The sequence below is a fragment of the Schistocerca serialis genome, chromosome 5, assembly GCF_023864345.2.
Source record: "Schistocerca serialis cubense isolate TAMUIC-IGC-003099 chromosome 5, iqSchSeri2.2, whole genome shotgun sequence".
NCBI classification, from domain to species: Eukaryota; Metazoa; Arthropoda; class Insecta; order Orthoptera; family Acrididae; genus Schistocerca; species Schistocerca serialis.
In genome coordinates, this window is record NC_064642.1 from 522,632,149 (window position 1) to 522,655,855 (window position 23,707).

At 40.3% G+C, this 23,707-nt stretch overlaps 1 protein-coding gene across 1 annotated transcript in view; it reads left to right on the top strand.

Annotated features, from left to right (window-relative positions):
- LOC126481176 (voltage-dependent calcium channel subunit alpha-2/delta-3) overlaps positions 1-23,707 on the top strand; it is an 885,717-nt gene that overhangs the window by 626,457 nt on the left and 235,553 nt on the right. Inside the window, exons 12-13 of the mRNA XM_050104748.1 lie at positions 4,681-4,755; positions 5,507-5,527. Of these exons, the coding sequence (XP_049960705.1) occupies positions 4,681-4,755; positions 5,507-5,527 (96 nt within the window). The remainder of the gene's footprint in view (positions 1-4,680; positions 4,756-5,506; positions 5,528-23,707) is intronic.

Here is a 23,707-nt window from a genome sequence, read left to right on the forward strand (position 1 = left end):
CAAATGCAGCTCACACACACATGACAGCTCTGGCTGAGGCCAGAGTACGAGCAGTAGCGTGTGATGGGAGAGGCAACCAGATGGTGGAGGTAAAGAGCAGGCTGGGAGGGAAAGTAGGGTAGGGATGGGGGACACTGAGTGCTGCTTGTGGGAGTGCTCAGTGGTCATTTCTGTGTGAATCACATGTGTGTGTGTGTGTGTGTGTGTGTGTGTGTGTGTGTGTGTGCGTGTGTTCTCTATTTCATACAGAGGCCTTGTTGGCCAAGAGCTCACTTTCTGACAGTCTTTTTGTTGTGCCTATCTGCAACTCAGCATTTCCGTTCTATGGTGAATAGCACATATCCTTTTCATAATATTGTTACAACACAAAATTCGTAGCTAGTGATGTCAAGCATCCTCTGCAACAAAAGACGCATTGACTTAGCTTATTAATCATCATACAACAGGACATGCCTACCTAAGTCCTTCTCATTGACACTGATGTAATTCACTAATCAAAGTTCATTTTTATTTATGTTGGTTCAGTACCAGTCTGTTTGTAAGTAAAGTAAAGGTCAACTAAAGGTTATTCTATGTGCTGGTATCCACACTAACAATAGGTATTCACACAAATTGCATAAGTTGACATCTGGACCGGTAAATTTATTTCTGATTAAAGCGAAACATTCTACAAGTCACATACTTTGGTTAATCTTTGTGTATCAAATAATATATGCCTTGGTATACCTGCTGTAATATTTGCCACCTCATCTTTCACATGTCCATTTCCCATGACTCTGTTCTCAGATGTTAATCACCCTATCTCAACTTCAAAGTCTCGTAATCTGTCTCCGATGGCTCACTGCTGTAGGTATTGTCAGCATAACACATCATTGCCCCAGCTGCCAGAAAAGATATGTAACAACCAAAAATACTAGTATTTAAGGATCACCAGCTAGTGTGTTCTAGGCCATTGAGTGCAAGTGTCAAATACACTGTGCTCTGACAGCTTCTGGGCAGTACTGAAGAGGATTTGTGACAGTCAATTTCCTTGCCTGACCCCTATCAGTCTTTGAACAGCTGACATGGAAAAACTTTTACAAGAACTATTCAGAAAGTAGGGAACCTTTTGCATCTGACGCTGCTAGGTGCGTGCCGATCGCATATATTTTGGTATATGTGTGCTCGGCAGCTCAGTCGACATCCATCCGTGACAGTGGAAACACATCTGCATGTCTGGTTTTTTCGATATTCAAATTTGAAATGTGGACTGCAATCGAAAATCTCGCCAGTTGTTAGGTACGGTCTGTGTTAGGGTTTTTGTTGGTAAAAAACCTAAAACCTATAGAAATTTATTGTGAACTGTGCGAAGTGTATGGAAGCAATATAATGAGTGAATGTTCCATCTAGTAATGATGCATTCAGTTTAAAAATGGCTAAACCAACGTTCATGATGAAGAGAAGAGTGGACGCCTGAGTATTATGCTGACGATCTTGTTGCTAAAGTTGATGAAATGATTCGTGAAATAAACCATCACTTCACAATAATAGAGCTTTCACTTTCTTTTTCACAAGTTTCACGGATGCTGTTGTTTGAGATTGTCACTCAAAAGCTAGGCTACCACAAATTTTGTGCACGATGGGTGCCTAAAATGCTTACAGACCACCATAAAGAACAGTGAATGGGGGCAACATTGACATTTCTGGAGACCTACCACAAACATGGTGATTCATTAATGGATTGAATCATAACCGGTAATGAGACTTGGGTGAAACATGTCAGTTGCGGACAAAATTACAGTCCATGGAGTGGGGGCACACAAGGTCCCCCCAAAAACAAAGAAAATGTTTGCAAACCTTGTCAGCAAGGAAGTTGATGGCAGGCAACATTGACATTTCTGGAGACCTACCACAAACATGGTGATTCATTAATGGATTGAATCATAACCGGTAATGAGACTTGGGTGAAACATGTCAGTTGCGAGACAAAATTACAGTCCATGGAGTGGGGGCACACAAGGTCCCCCCAAAAACAAAGAAAATGTTTGCAAACCTTGTCAGCAAGGAAGTTGATGGCAACAGTGTTTTGGGATAGGCAAGGTGTGCTTCGTATTGATTTCCTCAAATGTGGAGCAACCATAAATTCTGCCCGGTACTGTCAAATTTTGCACAGCCTTAGGAGAGCAGTTCAAAACAAATGCCGAGGAAAGCTGACATCCAAAATTTTGTTTTTGTACGACAGTGCCTGATCTCACATGGCAAACTGCTCTAAAGAACTCCTTAATTCATTCAAATGGCAAATTTTCCCTCATCCGCCATACAGCACCAATCTTGCACCAAGCGACTGCCACTTGTTTTCCACGATGAAGAACCGGCTCGTAACGCAGCGCTTTGATGACAATGCAGAACTCCAGGCAGGCATGACTCACTGCCTGAAGTCTCAGGCGGCAGAATTTTACGACAAAGGTCTTTTGAAGCTTGTCCATCGCTATGATAAATGCCTCAATGTGTTTGGTGACTATGTGGAAAAGTCGTATGTCAGTCGCTCTTTCAGCTGTATATAATAAAATGTATTTCTTGTACTTAGTTTTTTCTTAATGCCAAAATGTTCCATACTTTCTGAATAGCCCTCATATTTTCATTATTACTGTGAAATACTCCATGAGATTTGTATGAGCATATTTGCTGTGGACACATTGTATTTCAGATAGGGAACCCGGCATTTAAAAAAAATAATGTTCAATGAGTGAAGCTTATTATCAGTGGATAAGTTTGGATTAGACTGGATACTTTGTTTATGTCATAGGCTCAAATCAGAGAGACTTTCAAGGATGTGAAATATGTCGGAACAAAAAGTATAGTATACATATTTTACACATGTATTGATAAGCTTAGATTAGATTTAATTTTAGCTCTACATACACAAAGTAAAGCAGTCATCAGGAATGGCCACATCAGTTCTGGTAGCTGTACATACACAAAGTGAAGCAGTCCTGAGGAATGGCCACATCAGTTCTGGTAGAACATAAATACTTTAGGAGTGAAGGGGACCATTCAACGAAAAGCAGAAGCATTGATTCATCAACAGCATTGATTCATCAAAAGAAAGAAATTGTGAACTTGTGGATGAATCGTTTCTTGAGCTAGGATACGAACACACACACACACACACACACACACACACACACACACTCTCTTTCTCTCTCTCTCTCTCTCTCTCTCTCTCTCTTCAAAACTAGTTGAGGAAACCAATGTTGCTTGGGTATTTATCTGTACCTGACACTTCGTACACATGGAGATTATTTTTGACTTAAAAAGCTTATTTGTATATGAATTTTAAAGTAGTATGATTGGGTAAAAAGCTTTTTTGTATAAAATGTTTAAAGCAGTATGATTGGTGACATGAATGAAGAGCTTGTTTGCTTCACTAAGGTGGGAGAGTGCCCTGTAGAGCTGGCTGTGCAAAAATCAGCTGACACTAATTTTCATGCTCACAAAACACAGTGTCTGATCTTGTGCTTTGTTTATGGTCATGACATAACTTAAGTTCATAGGAGTTGTACATATTTAAAGCAGAATAATAAATTGTTAGGAATAAGTGAAATTTGGGGTATAAAACTCACTCACATGCATCGCTTACCATCAAAATGTCTGCTTCTATGATGTTACATTGGACAGAAGTAACTTTAATCCTCTGTGAGTGAAGGGTTCTTAGTAGTGATATAATGCATGACAGTCGTGATCACAGTTATGTCGTGCTTCACGTTTGGAAGGTGTTTCCAAAGAGCAAGTTAAAGCCAGATGTTCTTGAACTATGCAAAGTCTCACCGATTCTTGAGACCACATAGTCATCAGTTTCTTAGCCATTCTGGTGTATTCAGTAGGACTCAACTGCTTTGTAGGTATTTATATTAGTATGAAATCAAAATGTAATGATTAGGCACCCAAACCACAAAGCAAAGTTAATCAATTCTTTTTTCATAGCAAAGAATGTAAACAAAATCTATCAAATGAATCAAAGCAAGTTTTTAACACAAAGTGAAATTAGTAAATCCATATATCTTAGCCATGTAAATTCCCTGGTAGTTTGTATTCATAAAGATAAGATTGCAGTGCCTAATTCTGTCACTGATGTAAATTTCCGAAATTAAAAATAACAGCCTGTCTGTTGGTTCTTTGATGTACTATGAAAGTAACACAGCCCTCTGTTGGTTCTTTGGGGTACTATGGCATGATGGTTAACTTCCAAGATACTAAGCTCAGCAGAAAATGTTACGTAAAACTTTTAAGTTATGATAACTTTTCTTTCCATGATCTGCTTTTGATGAAATAAACCCTATATGCTGCCCCAAGTTACACTAAAAGTACCTGTGAAAACTTCATGAAACATTCGCCTGGTAGTTTTAGAGTGATGTGTTCAGACAGACATGGCGGTTTTACAGTTTTATTATTAATATTGATAAAACAGAAATGCAGATTACCCTTCCAGAATTCTTCTTTATTAATTCAATATTTTTTTGATTCTTATTACCCTTATTTGCTTTAAATAAAAAAAAGAGATGTTGAATTAATCTTATGTAATATTTTGTGCTTTTTTCTTGAATAATTAATTTTATGTTATTACACAATATTATAAACTATGCGCTGTTTGTCAGTCACATCAGCTGAAGAGTTAATGATAACTGAAATTCTTCTTTGCAGCTTGGTGTCAATGGCTACTCTTTCATTATTAACAACAATGGTCATATATTGTACCATCCAGATCTCCGGCCGTTGGTAAAGTATTTTTAATTAGTAACAAAGTTTCTCCATACATACATTTTATATCACAAATTATAGCAGTTTTCAGTGTTGAAATTGAGTTCCACAGCTTGTATATATTTATTAAAACTTGTGTTATTGCACTGCTAGCTGTGATGAAATCTTTATTATTACTGCTGGGTTCGATTGTGTCACTATCACCAAACATGAGATACCTGATGATGATTGCTGGTCATGAGGTACTTGATGATAATCAATAACATTCAAAAGTGTTAGTAATAATGAAGATTTTCAAAGCAGTTGATTCTTTAAATTTTGCACTGCTTTTAAATTCAGTACCACCCAAAACCTTCACACATCTACACACCTGTACACAAACACACACACACACACACATATATGCAAAACAAGAGTAGAAATGTGACTGTGTACAATTGTTAGTCTACATTTGATCATCTGTCTGTCATAAAGAATACGTGAAATACGTTGAAAAGGAAATACACAACATTATTTTTGATCAACAGCAGTTTTTATTTAAAAAGACATTTCTCACATTACAATATTGTATGTCTTAAGAACAAGCATAATTAAGTTCCTACATGGGAAGTCTTTGATTTAAACACACTGCAGAAACAGAATTGAATGAAATCAGTTGTGGAAAATGTAGCTTGTAGTATACTATTTGACTAGCAATCATAGCATATTGCAAAACATGTAGTTTCTGGAACTTAAAAATCCATGTCCTTTTCCATGTCTGTCACTGTAGATCAAGAATGGAAATGGTCAGGTAAGTTTCACATAAGAGAGAAAAAAATAAACTAGATATTTTAATTTGGTAGTTGCAATATTTTGCTACACTGATGTTTCAGGCCCTGTGCTTCTGAATGACTTTTGTTTCTCTGTATCATTTGCACTCTTTTATTTTTTTTTATACAGTCATTTTTCTGCTAGATCAAACAAGAACACAGTGTAAGCAGGGTGCAGCTTGACACGGTCACTTCGATTAATGCTAGGCATAACATTGCAAAGTGTTATGAAATGGAATGAGCATGTCAGGTTGTTAGTGGAGAAGGCCAATGTTCACCTTCATTTTATTGGGAGAATTTTGGGAAAGTTTAGCTCATTCATAAAGGAGACTGTTAAAGTGGTTGGGATCCCCACTACGTCAGGTTAAGGCAAGAATCGAAGCAATTCAGTGGCGGGAGTTAGATTTGTTACAGACAGGTTTGATCAGCACACAAGTATTATGGAAGTGCTTCATGAAATGAAAAATGGAAATTCCTGGAGGGATGATGATGCTCTTTCCACTAGACACTATTCACAAATTTAGAGAACTGGCTTTTGACGCCAACGTTTATTTCACATAAGGACCATGAAGATAAGATGTGAGAAATTACGGCTCGTATGGAAGCTTATAGACAGTCATTTTCCCTTGCTCTGTTTGTGAGTAGATGTGAATTTGGTTTTCTTCTGCTTTTTTGGACTCTGTTTTAATCTATCTGTTTTAAGAAATTGTCAGTAAGGCTTTCTTCTTTTACTCTACATGGTACTGTATCAATAAAGACATCTACACTTTTCATGATACTCAAACAGCTAACCTTCATGATTGTGTTGTTGCCTTTAAGTTGCCATCCATTCAAAATTTTGTAACATTACAACTTGTTCTGTTATCTGTAAATATTTTCTGCAGTTACAAAATCTATATAAATGTGACACAATGTCTGCAAGTTGTTATAGGATTGATTTGTGGTAATTATAATGAAATACAAATCATATCTCAACAAGGAATCAATGCATTTGTCTCTGGGAAGGAGCAGTGTCATGAACCATGGCTTAAGTTTAGAAAAATAGTTGGTCAAGCACTGGATAGATATTTACGTAGTGGAACAAGATGAGATGGACCCACCCATGGTGTGTAGTCTCTGTCAAGAAACATGTAAATGCACAATAAATATATGACAGAGCATTGGGTTATAGATGAAAAGATGCTAAATAAAACACATTTAGCTGTCAAAAGGGTGATGTGGGAAGACTTCAGTGACTACTGTAGTAGAATCTTATTGAAAGCCCTCTCACGAAACACAAATTTTGGACTTATGTAAAGACTTATAGTGGACCCTCAGTTAGTGTCCAGACACTCATGAACAAGAGAGGAACTGAAACTGAGGTTAGCAGAGCAAAACAGAAATACTTTACTCCATTTTCAAATGTTCCTTTACAAAGTAAAACTCAGGAGTAATTCCCCATCTTAATTATCCAATCATCGCAGAAATGAGTGAAATAGGTATTAATGTCAGTTGTGTTGAGAAACAGCTGAAGTCATCAAAATTAAACAAAGCTCCAGGGTCTGATGGAATCCCTATAAGATTTTCCACTGAAATTACTAATGAATTAGCCCCCTTTTGAATGTAATATACCAATGATCCTGAACAAAAAACTTGCCAGAATATCCTGCTATGGCAATGGAGCACAGTGTGCAGCCAGTGTTCCAGTCCTGAGAAATGTTGGCAGAAAATAACCTGATGGCCCTAACAGGCCATTGGCTTCAGGTAGATTAACCTTTGTGGAGGGATATAGTCCATCAGCAGAAGAAATTCCATTGGAATCCATGATGATCGAGGGTAACAGCTTCATTATTTGTGCACGTGGGCCCCACTCTAGATACTATCTGCTATGGTGGTGTGACCCATGTTTGAGAATGCAGCTCTAGTGCCATAAGCAGTCTTAAAACTGCACAAGGAAGGCAACAGGCAACCACATCGTACTTAATCCACAGGAAAGTCTTTAACATGACTGTAAAACTGAAAAGCCATGGCCCCCAGTGGGCAGGGGTGCTAAGACTCTCTGAACCACTCATGAGACAGATAGCGACTTGGAATAGCTGCAGCTTATTTCAAAATGGAAAGACTTACAAAGCCATCAGAGTGGTAGAAAGACTTCAAGTTGAGATCCTTAGAATGAATGAGATGTGCTGTCCTAATTTGGGAAAATGTTAATGCTTAATTGTTATCAAGTGTATTATACTGGCAAAAATGGTCCCTACCATTTCAATGGAGTAGTGTTCATAGTTCATCCAGTTATCAAACAGACTGTCAAGAAAGTTGTACCTGTGTCCTGTAAGGTCATTTTCTTCCAGTTCAATACAGAAACTATTCTGCAGAAAGTTATCCAAGTGTATGCACCAGTGCATCAGATGTTGGTTTCGATTCATTTTTCCACCCAAGTCAAGACAGTCCCGTCTTTCACCAACCCTGCAGTGATGGATGATTTCAGTGCCAGGTAGGCTGTGATTGACATGCTGATATGGTAGATAATTTTATTTTAGAGACTGGCAATGATGAGAAAATTGCTCACCTTATTTTGAGTTGCCTCTACATCATCTCTATGCATGGACAATCAAATTACTGCATCCTTGTCTACAAACAATTCAGAAATTCCATAAGTCATACCGACACATGAAAAACAGTGATCAAAGTTTACAAAAGTTTATTGACCAAAGAAAAAAATGTCAACTTCAATGATAATAAAATCACAATTACAGTATCTCACAGGTATGAAGACTGGACAGTAAGGTGATTCCAGAGTCTGACCAAAGTATCACAGTTAGGGTCTTCTTAGACAAATACATGTGTTTGGAAAATATCATAAGTCCAAATAAGCTGTCCTGAATAACACCAGCATATGAGCATAAATATTTATCCAGGATACAGTCTGATTGTGCCAAGGGAACAACGATGAAGGCTGAATACAGCAGTGTCAGTCCATGTGGTGGGCTTTGAGCACATCCTAAGACAAGGGGGTGAATAGCTCCCACCTGTAGGCTAGGAGAGGTTCTCAAAGCCGGAAGAACTGATATGTGTGCTCTGGCACCAAGTTTTATAGTGGCCATCAGTGGAATACTCATGGCACTATGTTTTTGCCATATGGATGGTGGATGCAAATAGGTCCGTTGGAAGGGGTGGCCTCTGCGAGTGCTGGTACCACCACCTTGTGTCCATCCGTTACTGCGACAGGGCGAGTCTGTGACACTGAAGGCTCCAAGCATGCCTGAGGTGCCCAGAGGTTTGCCAACTGCTTCTGTGAAGATCTCTGGTATTGCATACCTCCCCCACCAGAAAAGAATGAAAGGTTGCAGCCCATCTTGATGTCCTCATATGGGTGCTGGACTGCAGTCAGCGCAGCAACCAAGTTCATGGGGATGGCTTCTGGTGTCACTGTGGTGGAGGCAGGGTTCTGGCCATGGGTTGCATTGTCTATGTCCCAGTTGACTGCCCTGTCCTCTTCCATCCGGTTGATGAGTGTGGTGGCTCTGGAATAGAAACCAGAGTTATACCAGTGTCTGTTATGCCAGGACCCATGCATTTTTGGAGCTGATAGATGTGCTTCTGGCAGGTGACACTGTTAGCCAAAGTAACTTCCTCCATAGATTAGTCAAGGAGACGGGATATGGTGGCAGGTAGATATTGTTGTCGGTCCTAAGAAAATTTAAGGGCCCACACAGGGTTTTGAATGGTAAAGTGATGGTGCTGAGTGTGCTGAGTGGCTTCAGGGCCAGACTGAGGATGCAGAAGTAAGAGATGGAACTGGTGAGAACATCCATGTAGTTTCTCTGCTGGAGAGGAGCTTTCCTGGGAAGTGGCTTGATAGGATGCCGAGAATAACAAGAGTGTGTCTTCTAATAGATGGTGCTGATGGAGTCTGGTCATTTGTGTTTTGAACGTCCTAATGAATCTTTCTGCCTTGCCATTGGAAGCTGGGTGAAAGGTTGTTGTGTGGATCAGTTGGAAGCTACCTTTTTCTCAAAATTACATGAACAATGTAAATGTCAACTGTCTGAAACAATTGTTTTAGGAAGTCCTTCAGCGGCAAAAATATTTGAAAGAGCATGGATGCTGCAGTCTGAAGATGTGTCTGACATTTTGGAGACATAGGGAAATCTGCTTACCACATTGACCACAATAAGTCAGGAGAAGCCAAGGAAGGGTCCAGCAAAGTCAATGGGTAGGCAGGACCAAGGTTCAGAGGTGTCAGGCCAGTGGTAATAATGGTGAGGGGAATTTGTCTGTTTGCTTTGGCCTGTAGGACAGGAAGAGACTAAGATGGTAGTGGTGGTGTCCATGCTCTCCCATACACATTCTGCCCTGTGAGGCACTTAATCAGGATAGTGCCCAAGAGTCCTTCATTTAGGAGCTACAACACCCGTTACTGTAAGGTTGTTGGAATAACAGCACCATCTTGTATGAGATGGATATTGTGCAGCAATAAGATTTCGTCTGAGTGATGCCAGAATCCTTCAGTTTCTGGATTGCTGATGCCTTTTCGGTGTGGGGGCCATCCGTTGTGGACAGTTATGCTGACTGCCCTAAGTGTGGGATCCATGTTGGTGTGTTGTGCGGTGAGTTTTGCAATGAGCAGGAGGCGCCAGACAACCTAAGCCAGAGTGGTGTCCAAGTGAAAACACAGCCCAGATTTGTCATCGACACCTTGTCATTGCCTACAGGTAAGTGAGATAGCAGGTCCGCAATGGCACGCTGTGATGTCATTCAATATGGGCTATCTTATGTGTAGACAGAAAGATGAAGGGCTGTGTAGTGCAACTGTGAATAGTGACCATTGAATTAAATCACAACAGAAGCAGTTTTTTTCAGTCATGAATGTCAAGTGGTGGCCATAGATGTAATCATGGAATTTCTTTACACCGAAGATGATGTCCAGAGCTTCTTATTATATTTGGCTGTAATTTCATTGTGAAGTAGACAAGAGTTTTGGACACAAATACAATTGGCTGTTCAACTCCATTGATGATGTGAGAGAGAACCACCCCCAGACCATAATCTGAGGTGCCTGCTGCCCATACCAATGGGTATTGCACATCATAAGCCATTAAGCATGTGGGATGCAGGAGTGATTGCTTGAGCTTTGAGAGTGCCATGGCACATTCTAGGGTCCATTGCCACTTGACATTTTTCCGAAGTAGTTGGTGTAGTGGTTCCATGATGGCAGCTGCATGTGGTATAAAATGCCTGAAGTAGTTCAGGTGTTTTAATGCAGATTGAAGCTGAACTGTATTTGTTTGTGTGCATAGATTTCGGATTGTGTCAACATATTCTGGTGTAAGATGAAAGCCAAAGGCCATGAATAAGTATATCCTAGGTATGTGACTTGAGAGACAAAGAAGAGACACTTGTCTTTGTGCTATTTTAGATTGGCCTCTTGTAGCTCTGTGAAGAAGGCCTCCAGGTTGTCCAATAATTTCTTGTCACCCTTGCCTGCAACTAGTAAGTTGTTTCAGATAGTTGACTATACCAGGAAGTGGCTGGACCAGTTGCTCCAGGCGCCTGTGAAATATAGTGGAAACTAGCAGTTCTCAATGGAAGACGATTGTACTGTGTTGTAAGAGAGCTGTAAATAGGCATCTTCAAGATCGATTTTGGCATATATTTTGCCCGCTGCCAGTGGAGTCATCAAAGTGTCAAACTTAGAAATTGATTACACATCCGCAATGGATTTTATGTTGACTGTTGACTTAAAATCTCCACAAACTCATAGTACAGCAGTTGATTTTTCCACTAGAACTATGGGCATTGCCCATTGGCTGTTGGCCAATGGAGTGATGATGCCTGCATCTTGAACCTGGGATAATTTGTCCTGTACTATGTCTTTAAGGACAAACGGAACATTGCAGGCTTTGTAGAAGTGCAATTTGGCTGTGGGAAGAAGGTCTATATCTGCTGCAAAATTCGTAACTCCAGAGGTGGGATGCTTGAAAACAGGTGTGAATTTGTTCGTAGTCACTGAGTGGATGGCAGGCTGAGCATCATGGATCTCGACTCAGAGAGCAGAGAATAAGTCCATCCCCTGAAGGTTGAAATGATGCAGTTTGTCTGCTACCAGAATCTCTTGTTGAATGGTGCATTAGTGATACAAGATTATGGCCTGAAAATGCCCTTTGATATGGATGATATCCTTAGTGGAGCTCCGTAGATGCTGACTGAATGGCTGGAGTTGGTGCTCCAAAAGTTGAATATATGATCCAATCAATGATGGCGGCCAAAGATCCTTTATCAAGCAGAAAATTGACTGGATGTCCATTGACTTGAAGTGAGAGGCACATGGGACTAATGGTATGCGGCATCGTAGCCTGAACAAAGCTGTTGGGTGGGTACGGAGTGTTGTCAACCTCTGATTCTTGGTCAGCTTTGTCCCCAGCTGTTACATTCCACTGACATTTTATGTGTCACACCCACTGTCCTTTGCCCTCCTGAATCAGCATTGTTGCTGCAGAGACTTTGACTACAAGAGGAAAGTTGCTATGAATGTTGACGATATAGGTGATTGGTGCGATTAGGATGCTGCCTCTGGGCTGGATCTTGTTTTCTGACTGTGGCTTTGTCACAAGCACTGTTGGAGGATCTTGAATAGCTGCTGTGGAATGGAGAGATTGTTTGAATGCGTGGATGATAGGGAGTCACGTTTCCAAATGAGGATTCTTCACCTTGAGTAGGTCTGTATGAAGATTGTCATCTGGTGTGTGGACAAGGATCATGGTTCTGACCAAAGATTCAGCATACAGGTGGGGTTAGTACATTGGGCATGGCAGTCTCTGGACAGGCTCTGCAGTTGGGCAATCCACTCTATATATATGTTTGATTGGCTTGTTTGTGACTGAAAAATTTGTGCCTTGCGGTGGCAGTATGGACGTGTGCATCAAAGTATTCTGGAAGACTGGACCTCAGTTGTTCATAGGGTAGTGAATATGGTTCTGCTTCAGGGATTAACTGCTTGAGGAGTTGGGAAATCTCTGGTCCCACACAAGCGTGGAAATAAATACAATGTTATTTGTTCTCTATTATTTTGAATGCAAAGAAATACTGCTCTAGCTGGGCAAAGTAGTTTGTCCAAGGTTTCACCTTCTTGTTAAACTGTTGGAATGCCAAAGGTACTAATCAGGTCAAAAGACTGTGGACAAAAGAGCTGCCAGGTGATTGGAGAGTTCCGGGAGGGTGGGAGTACCTGTAGTTATATGCTCAAACAATAGTTCCACATTTCGTTGTAACTGTTGATGGACAAGTAGCAATTTTGTGAAAAGTCTATCTGTTCCACCATGATAAGCCTGCAGATGAAACATTGTTGAAATGTAACAAGGCTGGATTGGAAGATACGCATCACTAAAATTCTTCCTTGTAGCCAAACTGGTGTGTCACTCACACTGACACAGGGAAAATAATGAACAAAGTTTTAAAAAGTTTATTGACGAAAGAAAGAAACATCTGCTTCGATGGTAATAAACTCACATACTAAAATATAGACTTTCACGGCCGGAAATATCATGTCCATTATAATTATCCAGGCTGTTATACCGTGGTCAGTTGATGAATTTTGTCTCAATTCCCGACGTTTCATCTCCGACTGCGGGAGACATCCTCAAGGGGGTCCGTAGGTCGATGGAAGATCCAACACACCCACTGGCTTGCTACTGACTGCTGCTAAATTTCGTGTCTGCGCGCTCCCATGCCGTGGTGTGACGTCACGTGTTTTGAAAACGTCCGTGCAATTGGCCGCTGTCCATCACTGTCGATCGCCGTTGCCATCACCCAGTAGTGGACGGGTGGTACACATCTTCTTTAACACCGGCATCCATGTACCGTTTAATTTCACGCCCTCCTCCTTTCGGTTGAAATTATTTGGGTGTTTACTGATTTCGATTGCCTCCCTGTAGAGCCTTTCGTAATATTCGCTTGTGGCTGCGAGTACTTGCGTCTCTACAAAACGAATATTGTGGTTCCCTGGCTGGAAAGCATGCTCCACAACAGCTGATTGTTCCGTTTCTCCTCTTCTACAATTTCCCTTGTGTTCTTCCAAACGTTAAGAAACAGTTATTTTAATGGTACCCACATAAACATCACCACAGCTGCATGGGATCCTATACACTCCAGCTTTTTCCACTGGTTTGCGAGCATCCTTGGCAGGCTTAAGGTATTCCTGTATCTTCCTGGTGGGCTTGTAAATTACAGTAATATTCCGCTTCGTCAAGATCCTCCCTATTCTTTCTGTTACATTTTTCACAAACGGCAGGAAAACCTTAGATTTTGCAGTAGCCTGTACGTCAGTATGATTTCTGTGTGGCTGCCTCAACGCACATTTTATTTCGGCGGACGAATATCCGTTCTTCATTAGTGTATTGTGGAGATGTTGCATTTCAGCGTCGAGCAACTCAGGTTCACAAATATTTCTAGCTCTGTCCGCTAACGTCTTGATAACATCCCGCTTCTGTTGTGGGTGGTGGTTCGAATCCCGGTGCAATAACGGTCCGTTTGCGTGGGTTTGTGGTATACTGAGTGGCCCAAACTACCATTTTTGTTTCTAAAACCAAGCACATCAAGGAAATGTAATTTGCCGTCTACCTCCTCCTTCATTGTAAACTGAATTCTCAAGTTTATACTGTTCAGATGTTCGTGGAACCGGCTTAGTTCCTCCCTAGAAACAAAAATGGTAGTTTGGGCCACTCAGCATACCGCAAACCCACGCACACGGACCATTATTTGCACCAGGATTCGAACCACCGTCCACAACAGAAGCAGGGTGTTATCAAGACATTAGCAGACAGAGCTAGAAATATTTGTGAACCTGAGTTGCTCGATGCTGAAATGGAACATCTCCACAATGCACTAATGAAGAACGGATATTCATCCGCCGAAATAAAACGTGCATTGAAGCAGCCATGCAGAAATCATACTGACGTACAGGCTACTGCAAAATCTAAGGTTTTCCTGCTGTTTGTGAAAAATGTAACGGAAAGAATAGGGAGGATCTTGATGAAGTGGAATATTACCATAATTTACAAGCCCACCAGGAAGATACAGGAATATCTTAAGCCTGCCAAGGATGCTCGCAAACCATTGGAAAAAGCTGGAGTGTATAGGATCCCATGCAGCTGTGGTGATGTTTATGTGGGTACCACTTAAAGAACTGTTTCTAAACGTTTGGAAGAGCACAAAGGAAATTGTAGAAGAGGAGAAACGGAACGATCAGCTGTTGTGGAGCATGCTTTCCAGCCAGGTAACCACAATATTCATTTTGAATAGATGCAAGTACTAGTGGCCACAAGCGAATATTACGAAAGGCTCTACAGGGAGGCAATCGAAATTGCTAAACACCCAAATAATTTCAACCAAAAGGAGGAGGGCGTGAAATTAAATGGTATATGGATGCCGGTGTTAAAGAAGATGTGAACCACCCGTCCACTACTGGGTGATGGCAACGGCGATCGACGGCGACGGACAACGACCAATTGCACTGACATTTTCAAAACACGTGACGTCACACCACGGTGCGGGAGCGCGCGGACACGGAATTTAGCGGCAGTCAGTAGCGAGCCAGTGGGTGTGTTGGACCTTCCATCGACCTACGGACCCCCTTGAAGATGTCTCCCACAGTCGGAGACGAAACGTTGGGAATTGAGACAAAATTCATCAACTGACCACGGCATAACAGCCCGGATAATTATAATGGACAATAAAATCACAATTACTGTGTCTCACAGGTATGAAGACTCGAGAGTGTGGTGATTCCAGAGTCTGACAAAGTAACATGATAGGGTCTTCATAGACAAATACATTTGTATGAAAAATATTTCAAGTCTGAATAAGCTGTCTTGAATAACACCAGCATATGAGCATAAAAGTCTACCCTGGAGACAATCTGATTGCGCCAAGGAAACTACAATGAAGGCAGAATATAGTGGCATTGGTTCCTATGATGTGCTTTGAGAGTGTCCTAAGACAAAAGTGTGAATACGACCTGCCCAGAGGCTAGGAGAGGCTCCCAAAGCCAGAAGAACTAACTTGTGCAGCTGTGATGCCGAACTTTATAGTGGCTGGTGGTGGAATACTCATGGCACTGTTTTCTACCCACATGTGCAGTGGGCATGAATAGATTCCTTGGAAGTGCCGGCCTCTGCTAGTGCTGGAACTCCCACCTGGTGTCCATCTGGTTCTGTGACAGGTTGAGTCTGCGAAGCTGAAGTATGCATGGGCCATGTAGGGTGCAGGCTTGACTGAGGTGCCCAAGGGGTTGCCAGTTGCTTTTGTGAAGACCTCAGGTATAGCATATCTTGGCACCTCTGATCATTAACCTTTTGCTAATCACAAAAAACTATGAAAATGAAAAAAGTGTCACCCAGTGTTAAAAGCTGCTGAATTGGGATCTATAAATTTCAAGATCAAGCACCGAGGAACAAGGTCAAATAGCACTATGCACAAAATTGGATCGCATCCAATCAAACATAGGTATAAATAATGTGGAAGAAACATGGATCCAAGTGAAAACTATAGTGAATAAAGTGAGCCAAGGAAAACTAAATGTTGCAGAGAGTAAGAAACTCAACTCTTGCATAACAAATGAAATCCTACAACAAATCAATTGCAGTGGATGGTTGATCATGGCATCTGGGAGAGTGATGATATGGATACCACAATAGCAGAAGTATATCATGCCATAACCATATCAAAGAGTGGGAGGCTCCAGGTCCTCACAAAATGCAGGTTGAAGTTCTAAAACTGCTCAAGAACAAACAATCTCTTTCCATGTTGGTTGGTTTGTTCAACAGCATCTGCCAAAGTGGAATATTACCACATGAGTGACTGACTGGAATTTGTACCATTTCCCAAATGCTCAGTGAAAGTGCTGCAACAGCTGCAGAAAGATCAGCTTAATGAGTCTTGCCATCAGTTTATTCCTTAAAATACTGCCTTTGAGGGTGTATCATAAATATGAGGCGAGCATTGGAGACTGGAGACTCTCAATTTGGATTGAGGATAGGTTTTGAGTCTCAGGAAGTGTTACTCAGCCTTCAACTATTTCTTCAATGATTTTGTGATGCATGTGTTGTTGTTTATACTTGTTTAATTGGTTATGAGAAACTTTTGTCACTGTTCATTGTGACAGACTGATGGATGTCTTGGGTAGTCTGAATGGTTGTGACATACAGTTGATTGGAAATCTTCACTGGAATCAAAGTACTGTCATGCATGTCAATGGTCAACTGTGAGAGGAAGTATTGATTATGAAAGGAGTTTACCAGGGCTGCATTCTCTCCCAGTTACTTTTTAGCATTTATTCTGAAAAGAATTTCCAAGATCTTCTTGGTGGAAAGTATCAAGGAGAAATCATTAATGGAGTTATCAATAACATCATATATGCTTATTACAATGTCTCACTTGCATCCAGGCTATAAGAATTGCAAGAACTATTAAACACTATTACTGAAGAGAGCAGCACCATGGAGTTACATTTAAATGTCAAGAAGAAAAATGTCATCAGAAACTGAGATAAAATTCAGGACACTATTTCACTCAGTAATGACAAAAGAGAAAGGATTTTAGCATATAAATATTTGCGGTCTCAAATCAACAATAACTGGGACTTCTCTCAAGAAATTCACTGCAGATTGAGCAGGCCAGAAATTCTTTCCAGAAAGTTAAGAAACTCTGTCTAGCCATGACACTTTGCACTCAACTACTTAAATGCCATGAGTTCAATGTCCTACCTTTTGGAGTTAAGTCATGGACACTTACCTCAGTATTATATAAGCAAATGGAGGCATTTCAAATGTGGGCGTATCAAATGATAATGAGGATACCATCCACAATGGTCACAAATGGGGCAGAACTATGATGTATGAACAAAAATTTGGAAAAATTCTCAATACCATCAGGAGAAGAAGACTCTAAGGCGTTGGTCATCTAATGCATAGCAGCCTATTGCAACCAATACTTCAAGCAAAGTACAAGACATGGAGGATTAACCTGGCTAAACCAGTAATTTGGATTGAGCACAGAATCGCTCTTTAGAAAAGCCGTGGACAAACAACAGATCATACTACTTTTCACCAAAGCTCGTGGAGGTGAGGCCATTAAAGAAAATGAAGAAAAAGAGGTTGGAAGAAAGTACAGTTTACATCCGTTTACCATAAAGGCAGCAGAAGTGTCCATAAAACTACAATCCAATATCTTTGACATCCATTTGCTGTAGAAAGTTAGAACATAGTCTGAACTGAAGTGTAATGAAGTATCTCAAATGGAATGATCTCATTGATGCCAAACAGTGTGGATTCCAAAAACATTAATCATGTGGAACCCAGCTTGTGTTTTTCTCACATGACATCCTGAAAGCCATGGATGAAGGCAGCCAGACTGACAGTGTTCTTTGACTTACAAAAGGCATTTGTCTCAGTGCCACACATATGCTTATTATTAATAGTATGTCATATTGGGTATCAAATGATATTCTTGACTGTATTGAAGGTTTATTGGTGGAGAGGACACAGCATGTTATCTTAGACAAAGAGTCATTGATAGATGTAGTAGTAACTTTGGGTGTGCCCCAGGGAAGCTTTTCTGTTTGCGTTGCATCTTAGTGAGATTGCAGACAGTATTAATAGCAATCTGAGACTTTTTGCAAATGACGCAGTTACAAAGTGTCATCTGAAACACCTGCAAAAATATTTATTCAGCTCTTGATGCCATTTTAATGCAATGTGAAGATTGGCAACTCACACTACATGTTCAGAAATGTAAAATTGTGTATTTCATGAAATGAAAAAAAAAAGAAACTTATTATCATAACTATTTGTAGAGATACTAAATAGAATGATCACACTGTCCCGATTGTATGAGGGTATTTTGAAAAGTTCTCAGAATGGAATAGAAAAAAGTACTTACATCACTGACACTTTTTTTATTTTTCAGTGTAGTCTCCTTGTCGATAAATTCACTTCGTCCAACAATGTTCTAGTGCCTTGATCCCATTTCAAAAATGAGTTTCCTCCATGCCTGCAAAGTAGTTGTCAACTCTGGTTATCAATTCTTTGTTTGAAGTGAATCTTCATCCACCAAGAAAAATTTTCAGTTTTGAGAATAGATGGAAGTCTGACAGATCCATATCAGGTGAATAAGGTGGGTGTGGCAACAATTCATATCTTAGTTCATGTAATTTTGCCTGGCGATGGCACATATGTGCGGGCGTGCATTGTATTGGTGGAAGATGACCTTTCTTTCTTGCAAAACCTGGCCTTTTTTGTGTATCTTTTGTTGCAATTTGTCCAGGAGGTTAGCATAGTATTCTCCAGTAATTGTTTGCCCAATGGGGAGATAATCTACAAACAGAATCCCCTTTCACATCCCAGAGCACTGGTACCATGACCTTTTTCACTGAAGGAATTGTTTTTGCTTTCTTTGGTGGCAGCAAATCAGCATGTTTCCGCTGCTTTCACTGTTGTTTTGTCTCTAGGGTATAGTAGTGCACCCAAGTTTCATCTGTAGTCACAAACCAGTGCTAAAAATCTTGTTCGTTTCTCCTAAAATTGGTGAAACATTGTTCGGATATGTCCATTCTCATGCATTTATGATCCAGCGTCAAAAGTGGCAGCACCCATCTTGCAGATAATTTTTTCATTTATAAAATACTCTTTCAGATGACATCTGGCAAGTGTGAGCAATTCACGTGCTTTCAATTGGCGATCCTCCATGACCATTTTGTGCACTTTTGCAATGATTTCTGGTGTAGTGACACATCTTGGCCAACCACTGTGTGGATCATCATCTAAGCTCTTCTGACCAAATTTAAATTCATTTGTCCAGTTGGCATCAATTGAAAATGAAGGAGCAGAGTCCCCCAGTGTATCTCTGGAAATCAGCATGAATGTCCTTTGCTTTCATACCTTTCTTTACGAAGTACTTAATCACTGCTCGAATCTCAATTTTTTCCATCATCGCAAATCACTATGTGGGAAAAACAACAGAGCCACATCACCCAAGAGCTCTGATGTGGCACTTGTTTACAGGCAACAGTCCAATGAATATCACATGAACAACTCATTGTGCTAGTGCAGACCCCTCGTGGTGATTCCGAGAACTTTTCAAACCACCCTCATAGGTAAAACAGGTGGCAGACTGCACTTCATTGGTAGAAGACGAGGGAAATGCAGTCAGTATACAATGGAGATGGCATGCAAAACACTTGGGAAACTCATCCTAGAATACTATTCAAGTGTGTGGAACCTCTTACAAAATATGACTAACAGGGGATATTGAATGGATGCAAAGAAGGACACCACAAATGTTCACAGGTGTGTTTTACCCATGGAAGAATGTCTCGAATATACTGAAGAACTGAGGTGTCAGACATTTGAAAATAAACACAAACTATCCCATGAAAGTCTACTTAGAAAGTTTCTGGAATCTAGGACTATACAAGTATCACTCACAAAGAGATTAAGGAGACAAGATTAGATTAATTACAATGCTGACAGAGGCATTTATGCAATCATTCTTCCCATGCTCACTATGGAAATGGAATGGGAAAAAGCTATATTAGCTGATATAATGGGACCCTCTCCTATACATTTCACAGTGGTTTTGAGAGTGCAGATATAGATGCAGAAGTTGTATTTCACAGTTTTCATTGGGAAACAGCTTTCAAAGGTGGAGAGAAATTTACTTAGAAACACATTAAATGTAGAATATACATCCAGTGCCACAAATACCTAATTCCATTGTACGCTTTGCAGGTTCCTTTTAAAGGTGTATGTTATAAGTTAATTAATTATTCTAATGGTTTTTCAGTTAACACATGTTTTAAGATTTGTCGTATTGTCTATTATGGCTAACTGGACATTGTCATTTGGTAACTTAGTAAAACTAGATAAACTTTAGGTTTGTTAACTATCTCCCTGCATACAAGGGTAAGTCAGTTATTATCTGCAAAGTAGTTATAAAATTTTATTGTTATCAAATAGGAAACTTACAAGAACAGCATTTTTCGACATAGTCTCCTTGCGTTTCAACACACTTGGTCCATAGTTGTACAAGCTTCCTGATGCCCTCATAAAAGAAGGTTCACGGTTGAGCTGCAAGCCAGTAATGCACTGCTTCTTCCACTGCTTCGTCCGAGGTAAATCGATGGCCCCTCAATGCCTGTTTGAGTGGACCAAACAAGTGATAGTCAGAAGGGACAAGATGGGGACTATATGGAGGATGATCCAGTACTTCACATTTGAATTTCTGGAGCGTTTCAGCAGTGTGCGCAACAGTGTGCGGACAGGTATTGTTGTGCAGCAACACAATGCCTTTTGACAGCAATCCTCGGTGTTTGCTTCGAATTGCAGGCTTTAGCCTGACAGTAAGCATCTCACTGTAACATACACTGTTTATTGTTGTGCCCCTTTCTCCATAATGTTCCAGTACTGGACCCTGTGCATCCCAGAAAACCATAAGCATCAGTTTTCCTGCAGACGGTTGGGTCTTGAACTTTTTCTTGCACGGCAAATTTCGATGTTTCCATTCCATACTCTGCCGTTTATTCTCGGGCTTGTAATGATGGATTCATGTTTTGTCACCAGTAATGATACTGTCTAAGAAGTTGTCCCCTTCAGTACCATAGCGATCCAAATGTTTTTTGCAGATGTCCAAGCGTGTTTGTTTATGTAATTGTGTGAGTAGTTTTGGGACCCATATTGCACAAACTTTATGAAACCCAAGTCTGTTGTGGATGATTTCGTAGGCAGAACTGTGACTAATTTGCATACAATGCGCCACTTTGTCAGTAGTTAATTGTCTGTCTAAGAGAATCATTTCTTGTGAAGGCTCAATAGATTCTTCATTTGTGGTGGTAAACGATCGTCCGGCTTCTTCATCGTGCGTAACACTTGCGTGATAATTTCGGAATTTTTCAATACGTTTATAGACGCATTTTTGTGGCAAAACACTGTTCCCGTACTGTATCTAAAGTCTTTGTGAATTTCGGCCCCTGATAATGCCTTCTGACCACAAAAAAATGGATCACTGAATGTTGCTCTTCTTTGGTGCAAATAGACAGTGGAGCACCCAAGATTAACAGCATGGCAGCGATAAGAAAACTAACCTAGTTGCTTGAAAATCGCAAAGATATAACAACAAATAAACAAAGCATGCATCATCTATGTAATCTGACAGTACTACCAAAATAAACAAAAATATAAGTAAATTGCAGTTCATTATTGAATTACCCTTGTAGATTGCAACTGAAGTTAGACTGTAAGTGCTAAGTAATATTATTTCAGTGTAATATTTTAGCTCAGACTTCTTCCAAACATTAATACTGAATTCACCACAAATTATTATTTGTATCCTTTAGTCAGACCGGTGACATCATAGAGTTTCAATTTTTCTAAGAAGTTCTAAAAATTTCCTAATGGCGGTCTGTAAAGTGAGGGATACAAAATTATACTCATAGGCTATTTACTTTGAATTCTCACAAAATGAAGATGATGCACACAGTAGTTCATGTTGTTGTTGTTGTTGTTGTGGTCTTCAGTCCTGAGAGTGGTTTGATGCAGCTCTCCATGCTACTCCATCCTGTGCAAGTTTCTTCATCTCCCAGTACCTACTGCAACCTACATCCTTCTGAATCAGCTTAATGTATTCATCTCTTGGTCACCCTCTACGATTTTTACCCTCCATGCTGCCCTCCAATACTAAACTGGTGATCCTTTGATGCCTCAGAACATGTCCTACCAACCGATCCCTTCTTCTAGTCAAGTTGTGCCACAAACTTCTCTTCTCCCCAATCCTATCCAATACTTCCTTATTAGTTATGTGATCTGCCCACCTAATCTTCAGCATTCTTCTGTAGCACCACATTTCGAAAGCTTCTATTCTCTTCTTGTCTAAACTATTTATTATCCATGTTTCACTTCCATACATGGCTACACTCCATACAAATTCTTTCAGAAACGACTTCCTGACACTTAAACCTATACTCGATGTTAACAAATTTCTCTTCTTCAGAAATGCTTTCCTTGCCATTGCCAGTCTACATTTTATATCCTCACTACTTCGACCATCATCAGTTATTTTGCTCCCCAAATAGCAAAAGTCCTTTACTACTTTAAGTATCTCATTTCCTAATCTAATTCCCTCAGCATCACCCGACTTAATTCGACTACATTCCATTATCCTTGTTTTGCTTTTGTTGATGTTCATCTTATATCCTCCTTTCAGGACACTATCCATTCCATTCAACTGCTCTTCCAAGTCCTTTGCTGTCTCTGACAGAATTACAATGTCATCAGCAAACCTCAAAGTTCTTATTTCTTCTCCATGGATTTTAATTCCTACTCTAAATTTTTCTTTTGTTTCCTTTACTGCTTGCTCAATATACAGGTTGAACAACATCGGGGAGTGGCTACAACCCTGTCTCACTCCCTTCCCAACCACTGCTTCCCTTTGATGTCCCTCGACTCTTATAACTGCCATCTGGTTTCTGTACAAATTGTAAATAGCTTTTCGCTCCCCGTATTTTACCCCTACTACCTTCAGAATTGAGAGTATTCCAGTCAACATTGCCAAAAGCTTTCTCTAAGTATACAAATGCTAGGAACGTAGGTTTGCCTTTCCTTAATCTAGCTTCTAAGATAAGTCGTAGGGTCAGTATTGCCTCATGTGTTCCAATATTTCTACGGAATCCAAGCAGATCTTCCCCGAGGTCGGCTTCTACTAGTTTTTCCATTCGTCTGTAAAGAATTTGTGTTAGTATTTTGCAGCTGTGACTTATTAAACTGATAGTTTGGTAATTTTCACATTTGTCAACACCTGCTTTCTTTGGGATTGGAATTATTATATTCTTCTTGAAGTCTGAGGGTATTTCGCCTGTCTCATACATCTTGCTCACCAGATGGTAGAGTTTTGTCAGGAGTGGGTCTCCCAAGGCTGTCAGTAGTTCTAATGGAATGTTGTCTACTCCCGGAGCTTTGTTGTGACTCAGGTCTTTCAGTGCTCTGTGAAACTCTTCACGCAGTATCATATCTCCCATTTCATCTTCATCTACATCCCCTTCCATTTCCATAATATTGTCCTCAAGAACATCGCCCTTGTATAGACCCTCTATATACTCCTTCCACCTTTCGGCTTTCCCTTCTTTGCTTAGAACT